This window comes from Notechis scutatus, chromosome Z, assembly GCF_049901735.1.
Source record: "Notechis scutatus isolate UNSWTSFEM ecotype Mainland chromosome Z, rNotScu1.2, whole genome shotgun sequence".
NCBI lineage: Eukaryota > Metazoa > Chordata > Lepidosauria > Squamata > Elapidae > Notechis > Notechis scutatus.
This window is the reverse complement of record NC_142025.1, coordinates 101883589-101904952: the sequence shown is the minus strand read 5'-3', so window position 1 is coordinate 101904952 and position 21364 is coordinate 101883589. Positions and strand designations below refer to the sequence as shown.

Genomic DNA, 21364 nt, shown 5'->3' with positions numbered 1-21364 from the left:
TGTCAGGAAAGTTGGGAATGTTGGCAGAAGCATATAGAAAGAGGTGAGGCACATTGAAAAGCACATAGAAAGAGGTGAAGCTTTGATCTCCCAATTGCATTCACCATTTTGATATCCTTGGCTACAGATTACCCTGATCCAATATTAACCAGATCTCAATTCTGCTTAGCTTTTTAAAATCTGCCAAGACTGCCAGATGTTGCTTTTTAGCTTATACAATGGTGAAATTCTACAGGTCAAGATATTCCTAGGAATTTTCCCCTTTATTCACTTTCTGAAAGTATTCTGTCTCCCATTATGCATATATGAAACTGATGGACATTTGTGAAGGATTTTTCTTGGGTAGCTTCTCAGCAGTTCAATTCCGTTCTGGGAGAGGTTCATTTGAAATTTTGCTACAAAAATGGATTTTTGCTATGTTGGTCATGATTACAAATCCTTTTTAGTTTTAGTTGCAATGTTTGCATTTACCACATTGATTTAACTTATCCGGCTTAACATAAATAATTCTGAACAATCTTAACATTAAGCAGCAATTCAAAAATGTATTAATTAGATGTTTTAAAAGGCCTTTAATTCTTTTTCTTTCCTTTCTTCTTTCTTTCTTTCCTTTATATTTATCAAACAAATTTATATAGCTGCTTATCTCTAAATGAGTGATTCTGGGCAGTATATAACAATAATACAGGAATAATATTCAGAAGAGGTCTGAAATTACAATAATTATATAATATCCTTAATTGTAAACCAATGCATAGCACCTGGCTTCATGTAATGCATTAAGCAAACACCAAACTAACTCATGGTTATGTGAAACTATGGGAAGCCAAAGCCAAAGATGATTCATAATATGTGAAACTGTGTAAGATAGTTTCTTGTTTTTAGTTAACTGGTTAAATTAAGAGGAAAAACTTGTTGATATTTCATGAACTGAAGTGATTGGTTAAGAGTATCTCAGCTGGCAGACAATTTTTTTAAAAATAATAATAATAATATGCCATCACAATTTGGAGATGGTGACTGCCATCTGGAGGAAACAGCAAAAGAACTGTGTGTTATATGTGTAACAGAGAAGCTGGCAGTCTGAAGGACAGAAAGAATACAAAAACTGTGAATTGGCAGAAGGTGAAAGGATCTTTGAGAGCCCTCTGATATTAAGAATTGTGTGGCTTGCTTGAGGAACCTCCTCCCAAGCTACTTTAGTTGCTTTGTGAGCAGAAATTAGTGTGCAATGTTCCCTCATCTGAAGGAAATAAAATCTGCTGGACTCAGTTCAGTATATCAGAGTGGGTGGGCAACCTGTAATCCCAGGGGCACCTGTGGGTTACAAACCTCATTTGGTAGCTTTTAGAGCTTCCTTGACTGTTGTTTGCCAGTTAAATGTCTCCTGACTTGCAGCTTAATGCTATGATTTATTGCCATTTTTAATTGAGAATCATGTGAAAAATGTAGTTATTCACTAATAATGTTCTTATAAACGGGTAAAATCTTATCTTGCTGAAAACTCCCAATGACTGGGGCTGGAGGAGGATGGAAATGAAAAGTCCTGGTTCTTTATTTTTATGATTCATCCTGTTTGTTGTTGCTCTTGCCCACTCTAGGTTGTCCACCCAAGATGAAAAGGATTAATGTGATACCAGGGATGAGAGCCCATTTCTTAGAATCTTTGGCCTGGGTCTTTTTTTATTTGAACACATAGGGTGTTAAGCAACAGAACAGTAGGAATTGCAGGCAGCTGCTTCTCTGAAGGATCTGCTTTCTGACAACTTCACTCCCTCTCTTCCGATGTTCCAAAGCTCTGGAGTTTGCAGGATCCTCATGACGACCTCCTCAAAGGCACTTTGCACTCCAGCCTTCATTTTAGCACTGGCTTCTGGAGGTAGAAACAAAACAACAAGAGGCGTCATTTGTCAAACGAAGTACGGGTGTCCAAATCCAGCCTCTCTGAACTCATCTTCCAGAGAGGTTGGCCTACATTCCTATCAATCTTTAAAAAAAACATTATTAATGGCTAAAAATGATGGGAGTTAACGCATTTGGATAGTGTTGCTTTAAAGAAAGCTTTCCTGCTAAGTGGCCTGAGCAACACTTTTAGCTCCTCATCTACATTTAATGGGGGAAAATTGGGATTAAAAAGTGCTATGGGTATAGTATTACAAATAAGTGTTATACTGTAGATCCCGAGCTACTACAACTCCAAATACAATGCCAAGAAACTATTTGAAGAGGATACAGTTAAGCAGAAAACAGACAACATAAGGCATCAGAGGACATCTGAGGGCTGTGCTCTGGAGAGTGGGGAGAGAGATGAGGATTTAACAGAGGAGCATTCATTGTAGGAAGGCAGCCATGATAATTCTATGGTAGACAGAACTCAAATGGCTTCTGATCGCACTTTTTCCAACTAACACATTAAAAGGAATAAACATTGACTGGAAAAGATACTGCCAGATTTATTCAGATAGAAGACTATTAAATAAAATATCTTCATCACTAAAATCCTGTAATTGTTCGAGAAAGGATAAATATTCCTACATCTGGGTTTTATTGCAGCAACATTGACATGATTATATATACCTTCATGTACCTTGAAATGTTATAATTTGGGGGGAGGAATCCACAAATCAATACAATTGTATATTTTAGAGTAATATAAATATCGAGTTGCATATGAGATCTTTCTAGCTTTCTCCAATCAGATTTCTCTTGATAGGCGATGCTATACTATCATTATTCTGGACCAGCATGCATGGTGAGCGATAGATTGGAAGACCCAGTTATGAAAAGCCAAATTTAAAGTTACTTCTTGTGGCAGCAAATTTCTATTTTAGAAAATATCCACTGGAATCATCACTACAGCAATAGAGGTATAGAAGGCTCTTGTTGCTCCCACCTAGGGATTGTCTGTATGTTTTTAATCCAAATTGTATACCCCTAGCCCAACCATTTTTGACATGACTTGAGAAGCATTAGTTTGATCTTGCAAAAGACATTTTAAGTACTTATAAAATTATGTCAAATCTCTATAGCCCCCATATAAGGTCTTTATTACTATCTCTGAAACACCAGAAAAACATCTGACAAAATTCAAAGTATATTGCTTAAAAGCTTGCCTTCCATTTCCTTTTGAACATTCTACTGAATCTCAAGGGGAAAGTGAGAAGGGTTTAAAAAGTGTGGCCAAAAATAACCACGTTCCTTTTAAATCCTCCCATATCGTATTTTTCTGGCTGCTAGTTTTCTTCACCATCTCCGGTGAACCAAAGGGAATCTCTACCCCACTGAAAGAAAGCACGAAGCACAGAAGGGGTGAGAAAATTTCTTCTTCTGTTAAAAATCGAGAAGGCTAGGTTCTGGTACTTGATGCATCTGCCTCAGTGTGAATTCCCTAATAGCAAATAACTATTTAAATAAATCAAACTTCTTCCAGGAAATTAAGGGTTACATTCCCCCCCCCCTTTATCAACAGATGCTTTGCTGCATCAGGCCAAAAGGCCCACCTCATTCAGCCATTCCTATAAAGGCCTACCAAATGCCTCAGGTGAACCCCACAGTGAATTAAGAACTGAAGAGCGCTATCCTATTCCCTGGAGGCATGCTGTTATTGTTTGAATATATACATGCCTCTCAAGATCAGTATGGTGCTCTCCAGCTCTTATCCTGCTCTTGGGCTTGCCTGAGGCATTTAGAGAGGTGAATTTTATACGAACAGTAAACATTATGTTGCTACTGTTTTATGCTAACTCAAGGATGCAAGGGCAGTGCTTTAACTCAGTGATGGGGAAAATAACGTTTATGTTCATTTATGGGATCCAACCTTCTGACACCAACTTCTCTCTGGGCTTACAACAAGGGCAAAAAAGCACAACAGAACTCCACAATGTCAGCTGGGGAAGAACAAGGGGCATGTTTGTGTTAATTTAATTAATTGGCTTGTGAAATTTTTAATTATGCTGCAACCTTGCTCTTCCTAACTGCTGTGTCCAGAAAATAATGAAGGATGTTGAACTCGACATTTGTGGTTTATTGCCTAGTTTTCTATACTGTTCTTTCTGCTATTGCTTCTCCCTCTCTACTGCCAAGAATGAGAGTGATTGCTCATAGTTCAGTTCTTTGGCTCTGAAGGGCCTAGCTGTAGTCCAACCCTAGAAAGATCTGCCTCTCTCCTCTGGAAACATTCTCCAAATGTTTCACTATTTTAGTGTATCTTGAGAGAACTCAAACGGGATGTGTGAGAAGGGACTGGCAAGCCTGCCTAGAGAAGCCAGACAAAGTCCTAGAGTCAGACCATTCATGTTTTGGCTGCATTTGTGGATGTTCTCCTGGATAGCTGAGGATCTGCAAAGTCACAGGGGAAAAAAAACAACCCAGTTTGCCTGTAAAGAATGGCTCATTCACAAATCAGGACAGGGTCATTTGTATGTGATTTAAACACAATGGCAGAAGGATGCAGATTGGCAATGGGGACAACTAACATGCGGATCAGTGGTGGGATTCAATTTTTTTATTACCGGTTCTGTGGGCATAGCTTGGTAGGCATGGCAAGGGAAGGTTACTGCAAAATCTCCATTCCCTCCCCACCCCACTAACCTGCTTTCCAGCTCCATTCTCCTGTGCAGGGCAACAAAAGGAGACCCAGCCAATCAGATGGGACTCGGGAGGCAGAGAATAGATGGGGGCGGGGCCAGTTAGAGGCGGTATTTGCTGATTCTCCAAATTACTCAAAATTTCCCCTACCGGTTCTCCAGAACTGGTCAGAACCTGCTGAATACCACCTCTGATGCTGATGTTTTATTTTATTTATTTATTTATTTGATTTGCCAATTGTTTACAAGATAATAAGTATAAGTGTATACATAGTTGTGAATACATGAAATGGGTACATATAAGAAAAATAAAAGAATAAGAGAAACAATAGGACAGGGACGGTAGGCACGTTGGTGCGCTTATGCACGCCCCTACAGACCTCTTAGGAAAGGGGTGAGGTCAATAGTAGACAGTCTAAGGTTAAAGTTTTTGGGGTTTGGGGAAGAAACTACAGAGTCGGGTAGAGTATTCCAGACATTGACCACTCTATTGCTGAAGTCGTATTTCCTGCAATCAAGTTTGGTGCGGTTTACTTTGAGTTTGTATCTATTATGTGCTCTTGTGTTGTTATGGTTGAAGCTGAAGTATTCACTGACAGGTAGGACATTGCAATGTATGATTTTATATACCATGCTTAAGTCAGACCGAAGACGGCGTAATTCAAGGTTTTCAAGTTCTAGAATTTCAAGTCTGGTGGCATAAGGTATTCTACAACGAGTAGAGGAGTGGAGAACTCTTCTTGTGAAATATTTCTGGACTTTCTCAATTGTGCTAATATCAGATACGTAATGAGGGTTCCAGACTGATGAACTGTATTCGAGTATTGGTCTAGCAAATGTTTTGTATGCTCTGGTTAGTAGTGTGATATTACCAGAGAAAAAGCTACGTAGGATTAGGTTAACAACTCTTAATGCCTTTTTGGCTATGTAGTTGCAGTGTGCTCTAGCACTTAGATCATTAGAGGTGAGTATTCCAAGGTCCTTTACAGAGCTTGGGTCATCAACAAGTTCTTGACTATTCAGCTTGTATTTTATTTTCTGATTTTTTTTGCCAATATGTAAGACAGAGCATTTATTTGTTGAGATTTGAAGTTGCCATTTGTTTGACCATTCTGATACATAGTCAAGATCTTTTTGTAGGGTAGCAGTATTGTCTGTGGTATTGAACAGCGTCACATCATCAGTGAAGAGAACGCAATTGCTCTTGATATGATCACAGAGGTCGTTTATGTAGAGTATGAAGAGAGTTGGTCCTAGAACACTGCCTTGGGGGACACCACTATTGACAGGTACTGGATTTGATAGGACGCTCCCGATTTTGACCATTTGTTGTCTGTTTGACAGGGATGTTGTTTCATGCCAACTCAAGGATGGACAGACTGTTCTTTAAATGGCGAAAGGCCCTGAAATATCAGTTCTATAGTTCTGAAAGGATATCTAGGGACCTTTGCAGGAGCAAATCTAATGTCACTTTCCCTCCCACCTAGGCCCTAGCACTGACATCTAGGGCTTAAGTGGGAGGGAAACTTAATCCCATCCCAAATAGGGGATTTTGGAAGGGTTAAAAGGAATAGTGCTAGGAATAGGCTGGGGAGAAGATAATGAAATGATGCTTTTTGCCATGATTTTACTTCTGGAAAATCAGAATATTTCCTGATATTCTTCACATACCTATAAAGAGCATGGAGTGTTTCTGTGCAAATAGCAATCCTTCTCTTCTTTCTACTTCACGGTTGGTCTGTAGATAGGAAGAGAAAACCATTAGGTAATTGATATGGGTATGAAGGTAAAGGTAAAGTAAGGCAAGGCAAGGTACGGAAAAGGCAGGAGGGAGGGAGGGAGGGAGGGAGGGAGGGAGGGAGGGAGGGAGGGAGGGAAGGAAGGAAGGAAGGAAGGAAGGAAGGAAGGAAGGAAGGAAGGAAGGAAGGAAGGAAGGAAGGAAGGAAGGAAGGAAGGAAGGACACTCTTCTAGATTAACACTGGACTAACAATCAAGCAGTAAACAATACCCCAATCAAGGAACTACCAAATCAGATAAACAATGAGTAAACAACAGCCTAATTTTGGAACCACCAAGAACAGTGACAGGGCAAGCCACTTGTATGCACAACAAACCCCACCCTCTTTCACTACTAATAATGTTACCTAGTCAGGTAATTAAACATCTTCAAGAAAACAGTCAAGCTCCAGACCTCACAAGACTCTCTTCTAAATTGGCAAAAGGCCAGTTAGATTATCTTACCAAAGATGCCACTTCCCTAGATCTGACAAAGTTTCATAAATTATAATTACATAGCAATTCCAAACTGCACTGTGTTGGAAAAATATAGAAGCCTCTCTCTGTGAGATGATGATATAGATCAAATATAGTATTTAATGGATGTCTTAACTTAAATGCTGGCGGGGGAGCATACGAAGACTCACACGCCACATTGAATATATATATATATAGGTCACTTACTTTCCATTCCATTCCTATCCTAGTAACTGTTATTCTTGCATTTCTATCTAGACATGTTTTGTATTAACAGGAGCTGGAAATCAACAAAGCCCTGCATAATCATGCATTCCTTTCTTTCTCTTTACTATATATCTACTGAATACTAATAGAACTGTTATCTCTGTAAAAACACAGTGATAGGTATCAACACAGTTAATACATTTACAAATTCTTTGTTTTCAAACATTAAAATAGATAGATCTGAATTTTGTATTAAGGTTCCAAGAGCACATAAAGGATGGATTTACTTCTCCCCTATTCTATTTATTGTTCTCTTGAGACTCTTTTCATTTTCTCCACTGCAAATCTTGAAAATGGCGTATGTAAATGTTCCCTGACTAAACTGGTGCTGATGTTCAGTTCAACTTTAGTTGATGTAGAAATCCTCAAATCCTTTATGTTGGTTCCTCTGTACAACAACATCAACAATATCAAAGATTGGCAAGATTTCCTGTCAGACGAAGGAAACACACAAAATGTATAGTGCCACTACTGTAATTTAAAGATGATATAAACATTAATGTATTTTTTTAAAAAGCTGATTCCATTCATGTGTGCATAAGATGGCCTCTTGTATTTTTTGTTTCCTGTTCAAAAAACATTAAGTATACCTCTGAACTCCAAAATATTGCTTAGTTGACAACTAATACAATGGTTGTATATGGGCTTCACAAATATTTAACAAGATAATGAAAAAAAAAAATCTTCATGGGAAGAACAAATTACTAAAAGGACAAGCCAATCAGCAGCATGCATAGCTGTGAAAAGAAGAATATAGGTTTTCCGTCTGGCTTCAGTCAATCAGTGCCATATAAACTTGTTTTTTTAAAATAATTGGTAGAATACCCAAAGGTGCTTTTCCCAAAAAAGCAACTGGACTTCCTTGATTTTTTTCCTTAAAAACTGAAGAAACTTCTTGGATGAGAAGTGAAACTTTTTCAAAGAAAAAAACCAAGAAAAAGCCCGGTTGCCTTTTGGAAAAAGCATCTTTGGGGCAACCATGGCCTGGATGATTGAGAACCTCCATAGACAACAGGCAGAACAGTTTTCCTGAGCAAAATCCTATTTAAAAGAATGTAGTCTCAGAATAGGGCAGGTGCATTTATATTAATAATCAAATGGGCAGTGAAAGAACCTCTGGAGATGCTTGGCGTTTGTCCATTTTCCTTTGGTCTTGCAACATACCTAAGGCTGATCTTTTTCATTTTGTATACTGAGAATGAATGTTAGTTTTGATGTCATTTTATGAAGAACACGGTAGTATAATCAGAATTAAAGGAAGGAGAAGAATATGCAAAGACAGGCAGAGCAAAAAAAAAATTGAACGAGAATTGAAATAAATATTGAAACAGAAGCCATACATGAAAGCTCCCTCAACTACGACTGTTTTTCTTACTAGGGAAGGGAATAAACACAACTCTAGTGTCTAGTAAAAGCAGAAACCAAAAAAGCAAACCAAAACATAAGAGTAGCAGCAGAGAAACTGCTGGCTTCAGAAGGAGCTTGAACAGATTGCCAATTACACCAGAACAGGAGAAAGATGGAGAGGTCTCGTTCAGGATGCTGAGGTATGAAGGCAGCCGATGCCTCTGGCAAAGCGTAGAAGGCAGGCAATAACAGGGAGCAAACATCCAACAGGCTTCTGCAGACAGGAACAAGATTCTTGGTGATAGGGAGAGAGGGAAGGAGGGAAACTAATTACAGCCACCCTTTCAATCTTCTTGTTTACTTATTAACAGGCTCTGTGTTTCAGCTCTACCAGAGGCTGCACACTATGTGCATTTGCTATCAGGCAACCTAAAATGTGGGAGCATTTTTAATCTAGATTATATACAATTTTAATTATTCAGAGGACCATACATTGCAAGGAAAGGCTTTTTTGTTACAACGATCACTTTATTGTACAATCTACTTCCTATTTTCCCAATGCATTCTGTAACACACACTTTCACTTCATAGACTCCTTTGTGTCACTCCCTCTATTTTTCTTCATTTATTTCCACAATTCTCTCTGTATTTATGTTAATTATTTCACTGCTGTTCAGTCATTCAGTTATTTCCAAGTCTTTAGGCCCCAAGAGTATTCATTCACCAAGACTGTCTATCATAAATTGCTTCTCTGAATTTTCTGCTTGTATTGTTAGTAAATGTATGTAGCTACCTTATTGTCGTATCATTTTTTTTTCTTCAATTTTTCTAGGGTCTTCTCCCATGACGTTTACCTTCACATTATATGTCCAAAATATTTAATCTTTACCTTTAATATGAGTGTTCCAATGGACAAACTGGTTTTATATCATTTAGTTTTTGAATGATTTTTTACTTATTGCTGTCCAAGGTGCTCTCAGCATTTTTTAGTATCACTTCAACTCAAAGATCTAACAACTTCTTCATTTAGTTATTCTGATGATTTATATTTCATAGCCATATGTTACATCTAGAGAAAGCACAGCCTTGACAACATGTACACATTTCCTCATTACTCTGCTTATACATGCATTACCAAACCTAATCTAATCTCCCATTTATGGATCTCTTGCATCCCAGCAACATAAGTGATAACAAGGAGTCCAAAATTTTCCAATGGTCTTTAGTTTTCTGACTTTTGTTAATTCTGTTCAACTCCTGTCTTCATGTGTCATATAGGAACAGCAGATCAAAAATCAATAAGAATCATGGGAGGAAAAAAAATACTCATTCTAGGAAATACTGAGCATTTACACTATTGTATAACAATCTGAACCAAATGGGAACACTTATGTGAGCAACCGAATCTCAGGAATATTAGCAAACAAGTTTTATGGTGGGAAATGGTTAAGAGAACGAGGTTCCTTTAGGAGATCAGTGGCAGAATATGACAACCACAAATATCCAAAGAATAAATATGTCAGCTCTCCTGCATTGGGGGGGCAGTATGTGAATGTCCTGAATTTCCCCTGGTTGTGGGAAGTTTGAATGCAAATCTAGACCCCCACAAAAAAAATTATGTCAGATAGTAGTAATTACTAATACGAAAGAAAGGAAAGAATAAGCAATACATACAGAGCAATATTAAACTGAATTAAATTTAACTCGTCTCCATTTCCCCACTAGTTCTTTCTTTGGCCACCTACTTTGCCACACAAATACCAAGTTTAACCCTACTAAAAACTTACCTCATCAATTTTGTTGCCCACCAGCATCTTCACGACATTTTTCTTGGTATAGATCTCTAGCTCCTGTAGCCAGCTTTCCAGGCCCAGAAACGTCTCTCTCCTGGTAACATCATAAACTGCATAACGGTGCAAACCAAACAGATGCCTTGTGTTTACATAGGAGAGCATTTTCAGTAACATAAAAAAGAGATCGGTCCACTTCTAGTTAGATGACATAAAGTGACTGGGTGGATAGAACCACATCTGGTTCTACTTAGGTTTATGAGCAATCTTGGACTATGTCCCAATCATTTCTAGCAACTAACCATCCTTAGTGAGTTAGTGGGTTCATAACATCTGGAGGGATCTAGACAAAAGGAAGGCTTTTGTGATAGTCCCTGCAGAAATTAACCCAAATAATGTACATGAATGATGTATATCTAATGCCTATCAAACACTTTAGCCTTCAAGTACCATTGATTATTGAACATGTCCAATGGCAAGTGAAGATAATAGCTCTGACTAAAAACATTTGAAGGCCACCAGATTTCTTATCTGCTGTTATTGGAGTCAAACACATATACACTTACACAGAGAAAAATCTCAAAACTATCCCTAAAGTCAGGAAGAAAATGGAAGATCCTGGCCTCATTTACCTGTGTGATGAGGGCACATGCACCCTGCCTTTGTCCCATCTATGCCAAATATTGCCCCTGGCCATCAAGCATATCTCTCCTTGGCAGCCATCAGTGCTAGAAAGTTATTCTGTATTTTTATCTTTCCCCCTTATTGTAGGGGTACAAAACAGCAGCTTGTAGACTACTATAGCACAGGTTAAATATACTAATGTTGAGAACCAGCTTTTCTTCCCAGACTGCAATAATGAAATATGGGACTGCTGTGACTTTGCTTCTGAAACTCACAAGCAAAATGTGAGTTCTCAAGGCTTTCCCCATGATTTATTATTATTTTTCCTCTCCCTCTCCCTCTCTCTCTCCTCCCCCCTCCCCCCATGGCACTTCTGCTCCAATTCAATTTCTCCAGCATTCAAAGGGTGGTGTTTTATATCTGCACAGAGGTACTCTTTCCCCTCGGTTAATGCAATAGAACAGTAATTATTGCACCGAATAGGGTTTTGGATTATTAAGCCCACATCTATTGCATGTAATTAATGTCAAGCCATAGGAGATTGTCCCCATGTGACAAAATCGCTTTGGGAACATAGCAAAATATTCTGAAGGGGAAATGGAGGATGGGGATATTATAGCCATGTTAAAATACTCTGCTTAACTTGGATCAAAGCTTAACAGCTCATGTTCTTTACATCTCCATCTGCATCAATAGAAACATCCTGTAAATCAAACTGAGGGGACTTTGGCTTTCAAATATTTTAAAGTAACATGAAACTCTGCTGAAAAACAGCCACCGCCAACAAACAAGTCAACAGCCTAGTAGCAAATGCCATCAATTGTTCTTCAGAGGCTGCGGTGCCAGCTACCCTGAGAGGAATAGATTTACTTCTATTTACCTCTGCCCTTAATGTGTTTGGCTTCAGTAAGGTTGATTATGTTCATACTTTGACTAATACCTACCTAAAATTATACCTTGAGCACCTCGATAATAGCTTGGAGTCAATGTTCGAAATCTTTCCTGCCCTGCTGTGTCCTGCAAAAGAAAACAAAGGTTTTATTTAAAGGATAGTTTAAAACTCTGTAGCACAAACTTTAAAAAGAAAGTTAAGTTTTGCAAGAAGTAAAACTGCCGTTAGGATAGCTAACATATGTGCTCAAGATTGGGAGGCCCTAAAGCTGAAATCTGAAATCATAATTGGCCATCATGAGCTCTAGGTTTTTACCATAAAACAATAATTGTCTATGCCTGACAACAAAACACATGTTTATGGGAAGAAATGTGAAGAAGCAAGACAATTTACTTGAGATATATTATGCACTGTAAGATTGCATATGTTTTTCCCTCTGCATGTTCTCCACAGTTTCAATTCCAAATATGAACATGCACAGCTATGAAATGGATACATATATTGGGAAAACAAGCTCCTGGCTTCAAGATTTGCATTTGATGCCAGGGGGCAGAGTTGAGGACTGCTCACAGTTGTTCTGCACATACAGACACACATATATAGATTTTCTATGCCCCTTTTGCAGGGGTGGGATTCAAATCTTTTAACAACTGATTCTGTGGGTGTGGCCTAATTTGTGGGTGTGGCTTAGTGGTCATGTGACTAACTAGGCATGGCTTGCTGACTGGGCATAGTTTGGTGGTCATGTGATTGGCTAGGCATGGCTTGTATGCAAATATTCTAAATATTTATGTAAATATTGAATTTTTTTATAAAAAAAGAGCAACTTTTACCCAAAATCAGACAAAGCAGGCAGGCAGATTGAGTTGCTCACAGAATCACAGATTCATTCAGAGATCTATCTTTCTGCCATCGGCTACCTGAGTCTGTCACATAAAATTTGCTTGCAAAATTAACTCACAACACACCATGTATGTAAATATTGAATTTTTTTTATTAAAAAAGAGCAACTTTTACCCAAAATCAGGCAGAGCAGGCAGGCAGATTGAGTTGCTCACAGAATCACAGATTCACTTAGAGATCTGTGTTTCTGCCATCTGCTACCCGAGTCTGCACTGAATAATAGAAGCTTCAGGCTTAGCTTTGCTTTTAGATTAGCTAGAAAGCAGGAAATCTAAATCTCCCAGCACAGAAGAACAGCTGATGGTTGGAGAAAAAAAAGGAAAAATAGTAACTTAGCAGGCAAGTTTGATGGTGTGCATGCCAGTTAAGGAGTGAGGGGACGGGACGGGGCCAGCCAGTGGCGCGATTTGCTGGTTCTCCAGCAGATAGAATCCCACCCCTGGCGAGAGTGCGTCTTGTGCATGTTTTTAGACCATTTCCAAAAAACCTTAGCTGGGCCGCCCCAGACAGCTGACAGTGTGCGCAGCGTTTCAAACTCCTCTTCTTTCCTGCTTTTTCAACCCCAGCTGTGCTGCACAAAGCAGCTGAGGTTGAAAAAGCAGGAAATAAAGGACAGCCAAGAGCCCGGGCGGGCGGCTAGGCCAAACAGAACAGCAGACACTGAACCTGTTCAGTGTCTGCTGCTCTTCAGAGCTACTGGTTCTATAGAACTGGGCCGAACCAGTAGCATCCCACCCCTGCCCTTTTGAGAAAGTCTTAGATTCTCTCAGCATACCAGTCAAAGGCTCCAAAGTCCTGATTTTTAGAGAATTCTATGGCCACTGAGTCTACAAGAAAGATGCTGGGATTACCGAGTTGCTTTACAGCTGTTCCAACTTTTTCTTGCAAGACTCTGTAGCCATAGAGTTGTACGTTGAAAGGAAGAGTATGGTCATAGAGCCTTGCAAGAAATTTGCAGCAACGAAAGAGCAGCAGAATCAGTTATGTAACACTGATTATTTAAGAAACCCAAACTCATACCTGTGCAAACATCCTCAACAGCCATCAAGTATTGAGAAGCATAGGAAAATCCACCAGGATTTTGAATAATGAGAAAAACAAACAGGGAAAAGTCTTAATGGAAAAATTATAACAGAATCATACAGATTCTGTATTTCTCAAAAGTTGGATTTGCACAGTATCAATAGGCCACTGTTGATTTTAAAAAAATATCCATCTCCCACTCGAAGCAAAGGGCAAGTATGAGAAGACATTATATGTGTATGAGTCACCGCAGTACCAGAAGTTAAGAAGATGGAGGTTTCCAGGTAAAAGTGCAGATCTGGTTACAGATTGTGTGTGTGTGTAATTCCTTTGCCACTCACAAATGGTTTACTGTTTACTGTTTCTTTGGGCTGAGACGGGCAGCTGTGTTCTCACTGAATTCCAGCTCACCTGCCCCACAGCTCCTATTTTTCTTCCTTGATCAATTGCTTTGAAAGGGAGAGATACAGGCCCGGGAGAACCGAACCAATTTATTTATTTTGGAGGGAAAAGAGACGTTTTGGTGAGAATCTGGGTGCAGAACAAGACAGTTAAGCCCTGCTGGCTGGTGATTTTCTGCTCACCTACAGAGCCAAAGGGCAGCACTGATTGGCTGGTGGTTCCCTGCATGTAAACATGCTCCAACTTTGTAGTGTTCTAATTTCTGAAAAGGTCTGAAAAGACCAGAACAGCTCAGAATAACAGAAAGTGCACTTTGAATTGGAATCTGAAGGATATGAGGGTGGGAAAACTGGTCATTTCTATGTATGTTATGCAACACTAATGATGGTTTCAGAAATGATAGTTTCAGAAATATGTATTCTTAGCATAGATCGAAAAGACATTGCTTTTTCATTCTTTCTTTCTTTTCTTTCTTTTTCCCTTCCTTCTTTTCTTTTCCCCCTCCCCTTGCCTGCCTTGCCTTGCCCTCCCCTGCCCTGCCCCCCCCCTCCTTTCCTTTAGAAAGACATTATTTTCCTCGATTGGAAAAGGAGACTGCATGGCTTACCCATATTGCTAGCTGAAGGGGGAAATTCCCAGCCACCATCTTCTTCACTTTAAAATCAACACCTAGTAATCAAACAGAAAAAGATAGGATCAGCAAAATACCCCAAGCCATTTGTCCCTAACATGATACCTGAGAGCAACACTGTGCTGATGACAAGCTGCTTGACAATAATAAGTCAATGGTCTAACAGAGCAAACAAATATAAAGTAACGCAGCATTAGGCATAACCTGCAGTTTTAGCAAGGTCCCCAATTCTCAGTAGTAATGGGGGCCTTCTTAGAAAACAAGAGTATTGGAAAACTGCAGTCCTTATTTGCTTCATATAGTTCATACTTTTTAAAATTAAATATCTTTTTCTATTACTGCTTCTGGTGCTCACATAGACCCTGGAGGCCATCTTAGAAAATAAAATAAAGGATTGATGCTTTTGGTTTTTTTGGAAACATGCCCTCTTGTTGAATGGATGATTTGTGATTGGCCACATCTACCAGAGCTACTATTTTGTAAGAATGTCTATAATACATTCTTGAAGTTCCACATTGTCCACGGGCTCAATAAGGCTGGAAAACCCTGGGCTAATCCATCAATGTTAGTTTATAGAAAAAACATGGCAAGCCAAACTAAATAAAACCATACTGTAACTTGGTGGTGATATACTGTATGGATTCTGCCACAGAAATAATGAAGAATCAGAACAGCAATCTAAGCATGTCTGGAAAGTAGCTGATTAGAAAAGGCCAGTGCAGGGCATTTAGATCAGTTCTTGGAGATGTGAGTAGAATATTCTTATCCAAGTCATGCCATTTGTCAAATTGCATTGCATCCATACTATGGATTAAATGCAATTAAAGAAAAGTAGCATAAATATACACTGCTCAAAAAAATAAAGCAAACACAAAAATAAGACATCCTAGATGTGAATGAATGAAATATTCTTATTAAATACTTTGTTCATTACATAGTTGAATGTGCTGACAACAAAATCACACAAAAATTATCAATGGAAATCAAATTTAGCAACCCATGGAGGTCTGGATTTGGAGTTACACTTAAAATTAAAGTGGGGAAAAACACTACAGGCTGATCCAACTTTGATGTAATGTCCTTAAAACAAGTCAAAATGAGGCTCAGTAGTGTGTGTGGCCTCCATGTGCCTGTATGACCTCCCTACAACACCTGGGCATGCTCCTAATGAGGTGGCGGATGGTCTCCTGAGGGATCTCCTCCCACACCTGGACTAAAGCATCCCCCAACTCCTGGACAGTCTGTGGTGCAACGTGGCGTTGGTGGATGGAGCGAGACATGATGTCCCAGATGTGCTCAATTGGATTCAAGTCTGGGGAACGGGCAGGCCAGTCCATAGCATCCATGCCTTCGTCTTGCAGGAACTGCTGACACACTCCAGCCACCTGAGGTCTAGCATTGTCTTGCATTAGGAGGAACCCAGGGCCAACCGCACCAGCATACGGTCTCACAAGGGGTCTGAGGATCTCATCTCGGGACCTAACGGCAGTCAGGCTACCTCTGGCGAGCACATGGAGGGCTGTGCAGCCCCCTAAAGAAATGCCACCCCACACCATTACTGACCCACTGCCAAACCGGTCATGCTGGAGGATGTTTCAGGCAGCAGAACATTCTCCACGGTGTCTCCAGACCCTGTCACGTCTGTCACATGTGCTCAGTGTGAACCTGCTTTCATCTGTGAAGAGCACAGGACGCCAGTGGCGAATTTGCCAATCTTGGTGTTCTCTGGCAAATGCCAAAGGTCCTGCATGGTGTTGGGCTGTAAGCACAACCTCTACCTGTGGACGTCGGGCCCTCATACCACCCTCATGGAGTCTGTTTCTGAACGTTTGAGCAGCCACATGCACATTTGTGGCCCGCTGGAGGTCATTTTGCAGGGCTCTGGCAGTGCTCCTCCTGTCCCTCCTTGCACAAAGGCGGAGGTAGCAGTCCTGATGCTGGGTTGTTGCCCTCCTACGGCCTCCTCCACATCTCCTCATGTACTGGCCTGTCTTCTGGTAGCACCTCCATGCTCTGGACACTACGCTGACAGACACAGCAAACCTTCTTGCCACAGCTCGCATTGATGTGCCATCCTGGATGAGCTGCACTACCTGAGCCACTTGTGTGGTTGTAGACTCCGTCTCATGCTACCACTAGAGTGAAAGCACCGCCAGCATTCAAAAGTGACCAAACAATCAGCCAGGAAGCATAGGAACTGAGAAGTGGTCTGTGGTCACCACCTGCAGAACCACTCCTTTATTGGGGATGTCTTGCTAACTGCCCATGCTTTCTACCTGTTGTCTGTTCCACTTGCACAACAGCATGTGAAATTGATTGTTAATCAGTGTTGCTACCTAAGTGGACAGTTTGATTTCACAGAAGTGTGATTGACTTGGAGTTACATTGTGTTGTTTAAGTGTTCCCTTTATTTTTTTGAGCAGTGTATTTTGTTACTATACTTTGTGCACATTTATTCATACAAATTCTGATCTAGTCTGTATTATCCCAACTTGGATGTTTTTTCTGAAAAGCTATGGTTAATTCCTTTTCAGCCACTAAATACAAATTACAGTAATCCTCAACATACAACCATATTGGAGTCTGCCCACATGCTTTAATTATCGTAAAACTTCAACCACATGTTTCACCAAATTTTATGTCCCTTTATGTCCTTGTGGTGGTCATTAAATGAATCACCACTGTGCTGCAAATGATAAGTTCAATCACATGATTGCAGGGGGACCTGACTGTGGGAACTTCGAATCCATGTTGTAAATCCCCTTTTTTGGGTTGTATCTTTAAATGGTCCCTAAGTGATCAGCCATAGATCAAGTACTACCAGTATATTGACATCACAAGTTAATTTAAAGAGATGGTTAATCAACAGAAAATACTGCCTCCCAATCATTTCTGGTTGTAAAACAAATTTTGGGTACAAATTTCAATTTTTGGAACTGTAGCTATTTCAGGTTTGAGCAACATAACATGCATCAAAACTTGATTAAAAAGCCAAGGAGCTGCTGATACAGTTCTACAGAGGAATTATTGAGTCTATCATCTGCACCTCTATAACTGTCTGGTTTGGTTCTGCAACCCAACAGGACAGACACAAACTTCAGAGGATAATTAGGACTGCAGAAAAAACAATTACTACCCATCTGCCTTCAATCGAGGACCTGTATACTGCACGAGTCAAAAAGAGGGCTGTGAAAATATTTACAGACCCCCTCATATCCCAGACATAAACTGTTTCAACTCCTTCCCTCAAAACGACGCTATAGAGCACTGCACACCAGAACTAGACACAAGAACAGTTTTTTTCCTGAAAGCCGTCACTCTGCCAAACAAGTAATTCCCTCAACCCTGTTCAACTATTTACAAAGTCTGCACTACTATTACTGTTAATCTTCTCATCACTCCTTATCACCTATCCCCTTGCACTTGTGACTGCATGACTGTAACTTTGTCGCTTGTATCCTTACGATTTATATTGACTGTTTCCTAATATGATTTGATTGCTTATTATACCCTATGACTATCATTAAGTGTTGTGACTTATGATTCTTGACTCTTGACAAATGTATCTTTTCTTTTATGTATACTGAGAGTATTTGCATGAAGATAAATTCCTTGTGGGTCCAATCACACTTGGCCAATATTCTATTCTATTCTATTCTATTCTATTCTATTCTATTCTATTCTATTCTATTCTATTCTATTCTATTCTATTCTATTCTACTCTATTCTACTCTACTCTATTCTATTCAAATATGAGGAACACTAAAATTGTGTGTGTGTGTTTGTGTGTTTAATTAAGATGTTTAGATTGGCTATCAAGATGGGAGGCTGCAATAGTCATAATTCTGCCCCACCCAGTCGCCCCCTCCGTATATATGTACAGGCAGCATTGCTCACCAATAGTTGGACTGAGGTATGGCTCAAACGTATCTTCAGCAAATCTCAGCAAAAGGCTACAGAAACAGAGAAAAGAAGAAAAAGGAGTAAACCACAAGGACCGTCTATCTGCCTTTTTCTCTGAAACAAAGTTCCCCAATGCTTTCCCATTCTGTGACCCTGCCCATGCACCTGGATTTCCCCACTGCGCTGTCTCCAATCAACAATAGCTTCAGAGTCGGCAGAGGTGCAGTGTCCTTCCGTGCCATGGTGAGCTTATTACCAGATGCACAGGGAGTTTAGCAGAATGAAAACAAGGATGCCATCTCAACATCCAAGTCAAGAAAGCTAGAAAGAAGGACAAGAGGAAGAGTCAGAAGATAATTCACTGTCATTTAGTCTCCCATCTTTTCCTCCAGCAGAAAGAATGAATTACAGTCCAGGAAGATAAAACTGGAGCTTGGAAGACATATTTGCAAATTAAAAAGTTAACGCTTTGAAGAAATCTATGCAATAGGACAAAGAAGGTAAAGGAGTCCCTGAAGATCTTATTTGCTAGTGGTTGCTGACTGTATGGGGCAGAGCTCATCTCTGTTTTGAGGGCCATTGAGCCAGGGATGTCTAAGACATTTCCGTGGTCATGTGGCCATTATGACATTATGGAGCATCCTTCCCACCGAAGTGGTATCTATGTATCTACTTGCATTTGCATGCTTTCCAACTGCTATGTTGGCAGGAACAAGGTGAGGACGGAAGCTTATCCCGTCGCATAATGCGTCTTGAATCTGGGCTTTTGGCTTTTCCAATCGACAAGCCCAGCGTCTTAACCATTGAACCATCATGCCACCCAAAGAAAAAATAAAGAGAAATCAAAATCTGTGACAAGATTTGAAGGAACTAAAGATTAAGACTGTTAGAAGAAGAAAATATATAGTTGGTTGATCAAGGTTAAAATAAGATTGCTATTTTCAGCAACTCTTTATGGACTTTCTGCTGACATCAAGACTGAAATGATTATGTTTTATGGATTTGTTTGTAGATAAAGAGCTTGAATATGGGGTGTATATTTGTAACCTTAGAGGGGTGTGAAGAATCACTAAATGTGTTTATAATTCTTGCAATGAAGGTTGAAAACCACATCTTTATATATTTTTCTCTTTCATTATTAAAATCTTTTTTATACATTTTTATTTTTTATTCTTTTCTTTTTTTACATTTAAATTGTATAATAATCAAAATTTTTAATAAAAACTATATATATGCATAAACATGTATACATACACAGGTAATCCTCGAGTTACAACCATTCATTTGGTGACTTTTCAAAGTTATAGCACTGAAAAAAATGACATATGACTGTTTTTCACATGCCTGTTCCGGCATGCCCATAATCACATGATCAAATTCAGGCACTTTGCAACTGGCATGTATTTATGACAATTACTGTATTGGACTCATGTGATCACCCTTTCTAACCCTTTCCAGCCAGCTTCCGACAAAGTCAATGGAGAAGCCAGATTCGCTTAATGACCTCATGATTCATTTAACAACTACAATTATTTGCTTAACAATGATGGCTAAAAGTTCGTAAAATGGGGCAAAATTCACTTAGCAAAGGAAACGTTGGGCTCAATTCTGGTAGTAAGTTGAGGACCCTATGTGTGTCTGTGTGTGTCTGTTTTGCAGAAATGATGAGAAATTATTCCTTGAGGATATGCTTTGCAGTTACCAATTTGTAAAAATAAATCAAACTTTAAGTATTGCCTCTTACTTTGCAAAGGAAAAAATGAATTCAATACTGAGAAATTTACTCTATGCATGTTGAAAGACCATGATTGTCTGAAATCAGTGAATTGCAATTTATTGAAGAAACTATAAATATACTAATGGGATGCTTTGTGACCATATCTATTATTTTTCACACTAATCTACACAAGAGTACTACAAAGATAAAATGAAAGAGTAGGAAGAATCATATAAGTCATTTGTAGTTCCTGAAGGAAAGAAAGAAAATAAACATAAGACAGAAATACATTTTTTAGGAAGCAAGTTCCCCTGAAAGCAAATAACTTCCACTGCAGCTAAAATTCAAGTTGAACAGTTGCAACACATAAAACTATCAACTCAGTATAGTCCAGCCTAATGGATCATGTGAACACTAGCTGTAGAATTACTTTATGTTCATTCTACTGTGCATATTCAGAAAATTGGGTTATCTAAGTGAAAAATGTAAACATCTGCTGAATTTTGTATAGCTTATTTACACATAATTGGAACATCTCATAATTTTGCAACGGCCCTTCTAAAGATGAGAATAGATTGCTGATAGGTTGACAAACCTGAATATGGCCTGTCGGGTAAGATCAAGAATGGGTGGAGTTTCTATAATATACATGACCTTGACTTTGGGGGAAAACAGTGTGGAAAAGGGTCTCTCATCTAGTGTGAGGTGTCATTTCTTTGGTACAAGAGAAGCGTCAGACAAAACGTTTGAACTGATTACCTTTACAAACCAGGAACTAGAGTTTCCCTCCAAAATCGATCCTAAGCACCTGTAGCATTAAATGGTAAACATTAAGAACAAATGAATCTGGAGCATGCATAGTACACATAGGCAACGTGCGTGGTCTCTACCCAGACGGACACTATGGGCCTCTGAACTTGTGCTCTAAGTCATTAGGGAGTCGACCCTAAATATGCAATTTGGTGCGAAAGAACCCCCCAGGAAAAATGAAAGAGAGAAAGCCGTCTCCCTCCCCAGGAAAAACA

General features: G+C 39.4%; 1 protein-coding gene across 1 annotated transcript; it reads right to left on the bottom strand.

The window, feature by feature from the left end:
* Positions 1 to 1675: 1675 nt before the first annotated feature.
* LOC113413358 (ras-related protein Rab-18-B-like) lies at positions 1676 to 21243 on the bottom strand. The gene is made up of 8 exons (XM_087947178.1): positions 21099 to 21243; positions 18788 to 18943; positions 18617 to 18672; positions 14696 to 14757; positions 11813 to 11885; positions 10242 to 10357; positions 6258 to 6324; positions 1676 to 1873 (listed from the first exon to the last, which is right to left on the bottom strand). Exons 2-8 carry the CDS (start codon positions 18862 to 18864, stop codon positions 1704 to 1706), a joined length of 621 nt encoding a protein of 206 aa, XP_087803304.1. The 5' UTR covers positions 18865 to 18943; positions 21099 to 21243; the 3' UTR covers positions 1676 to 1703.
* Positions 21244 to 21364: the final 121 nt, after the last annotated feature.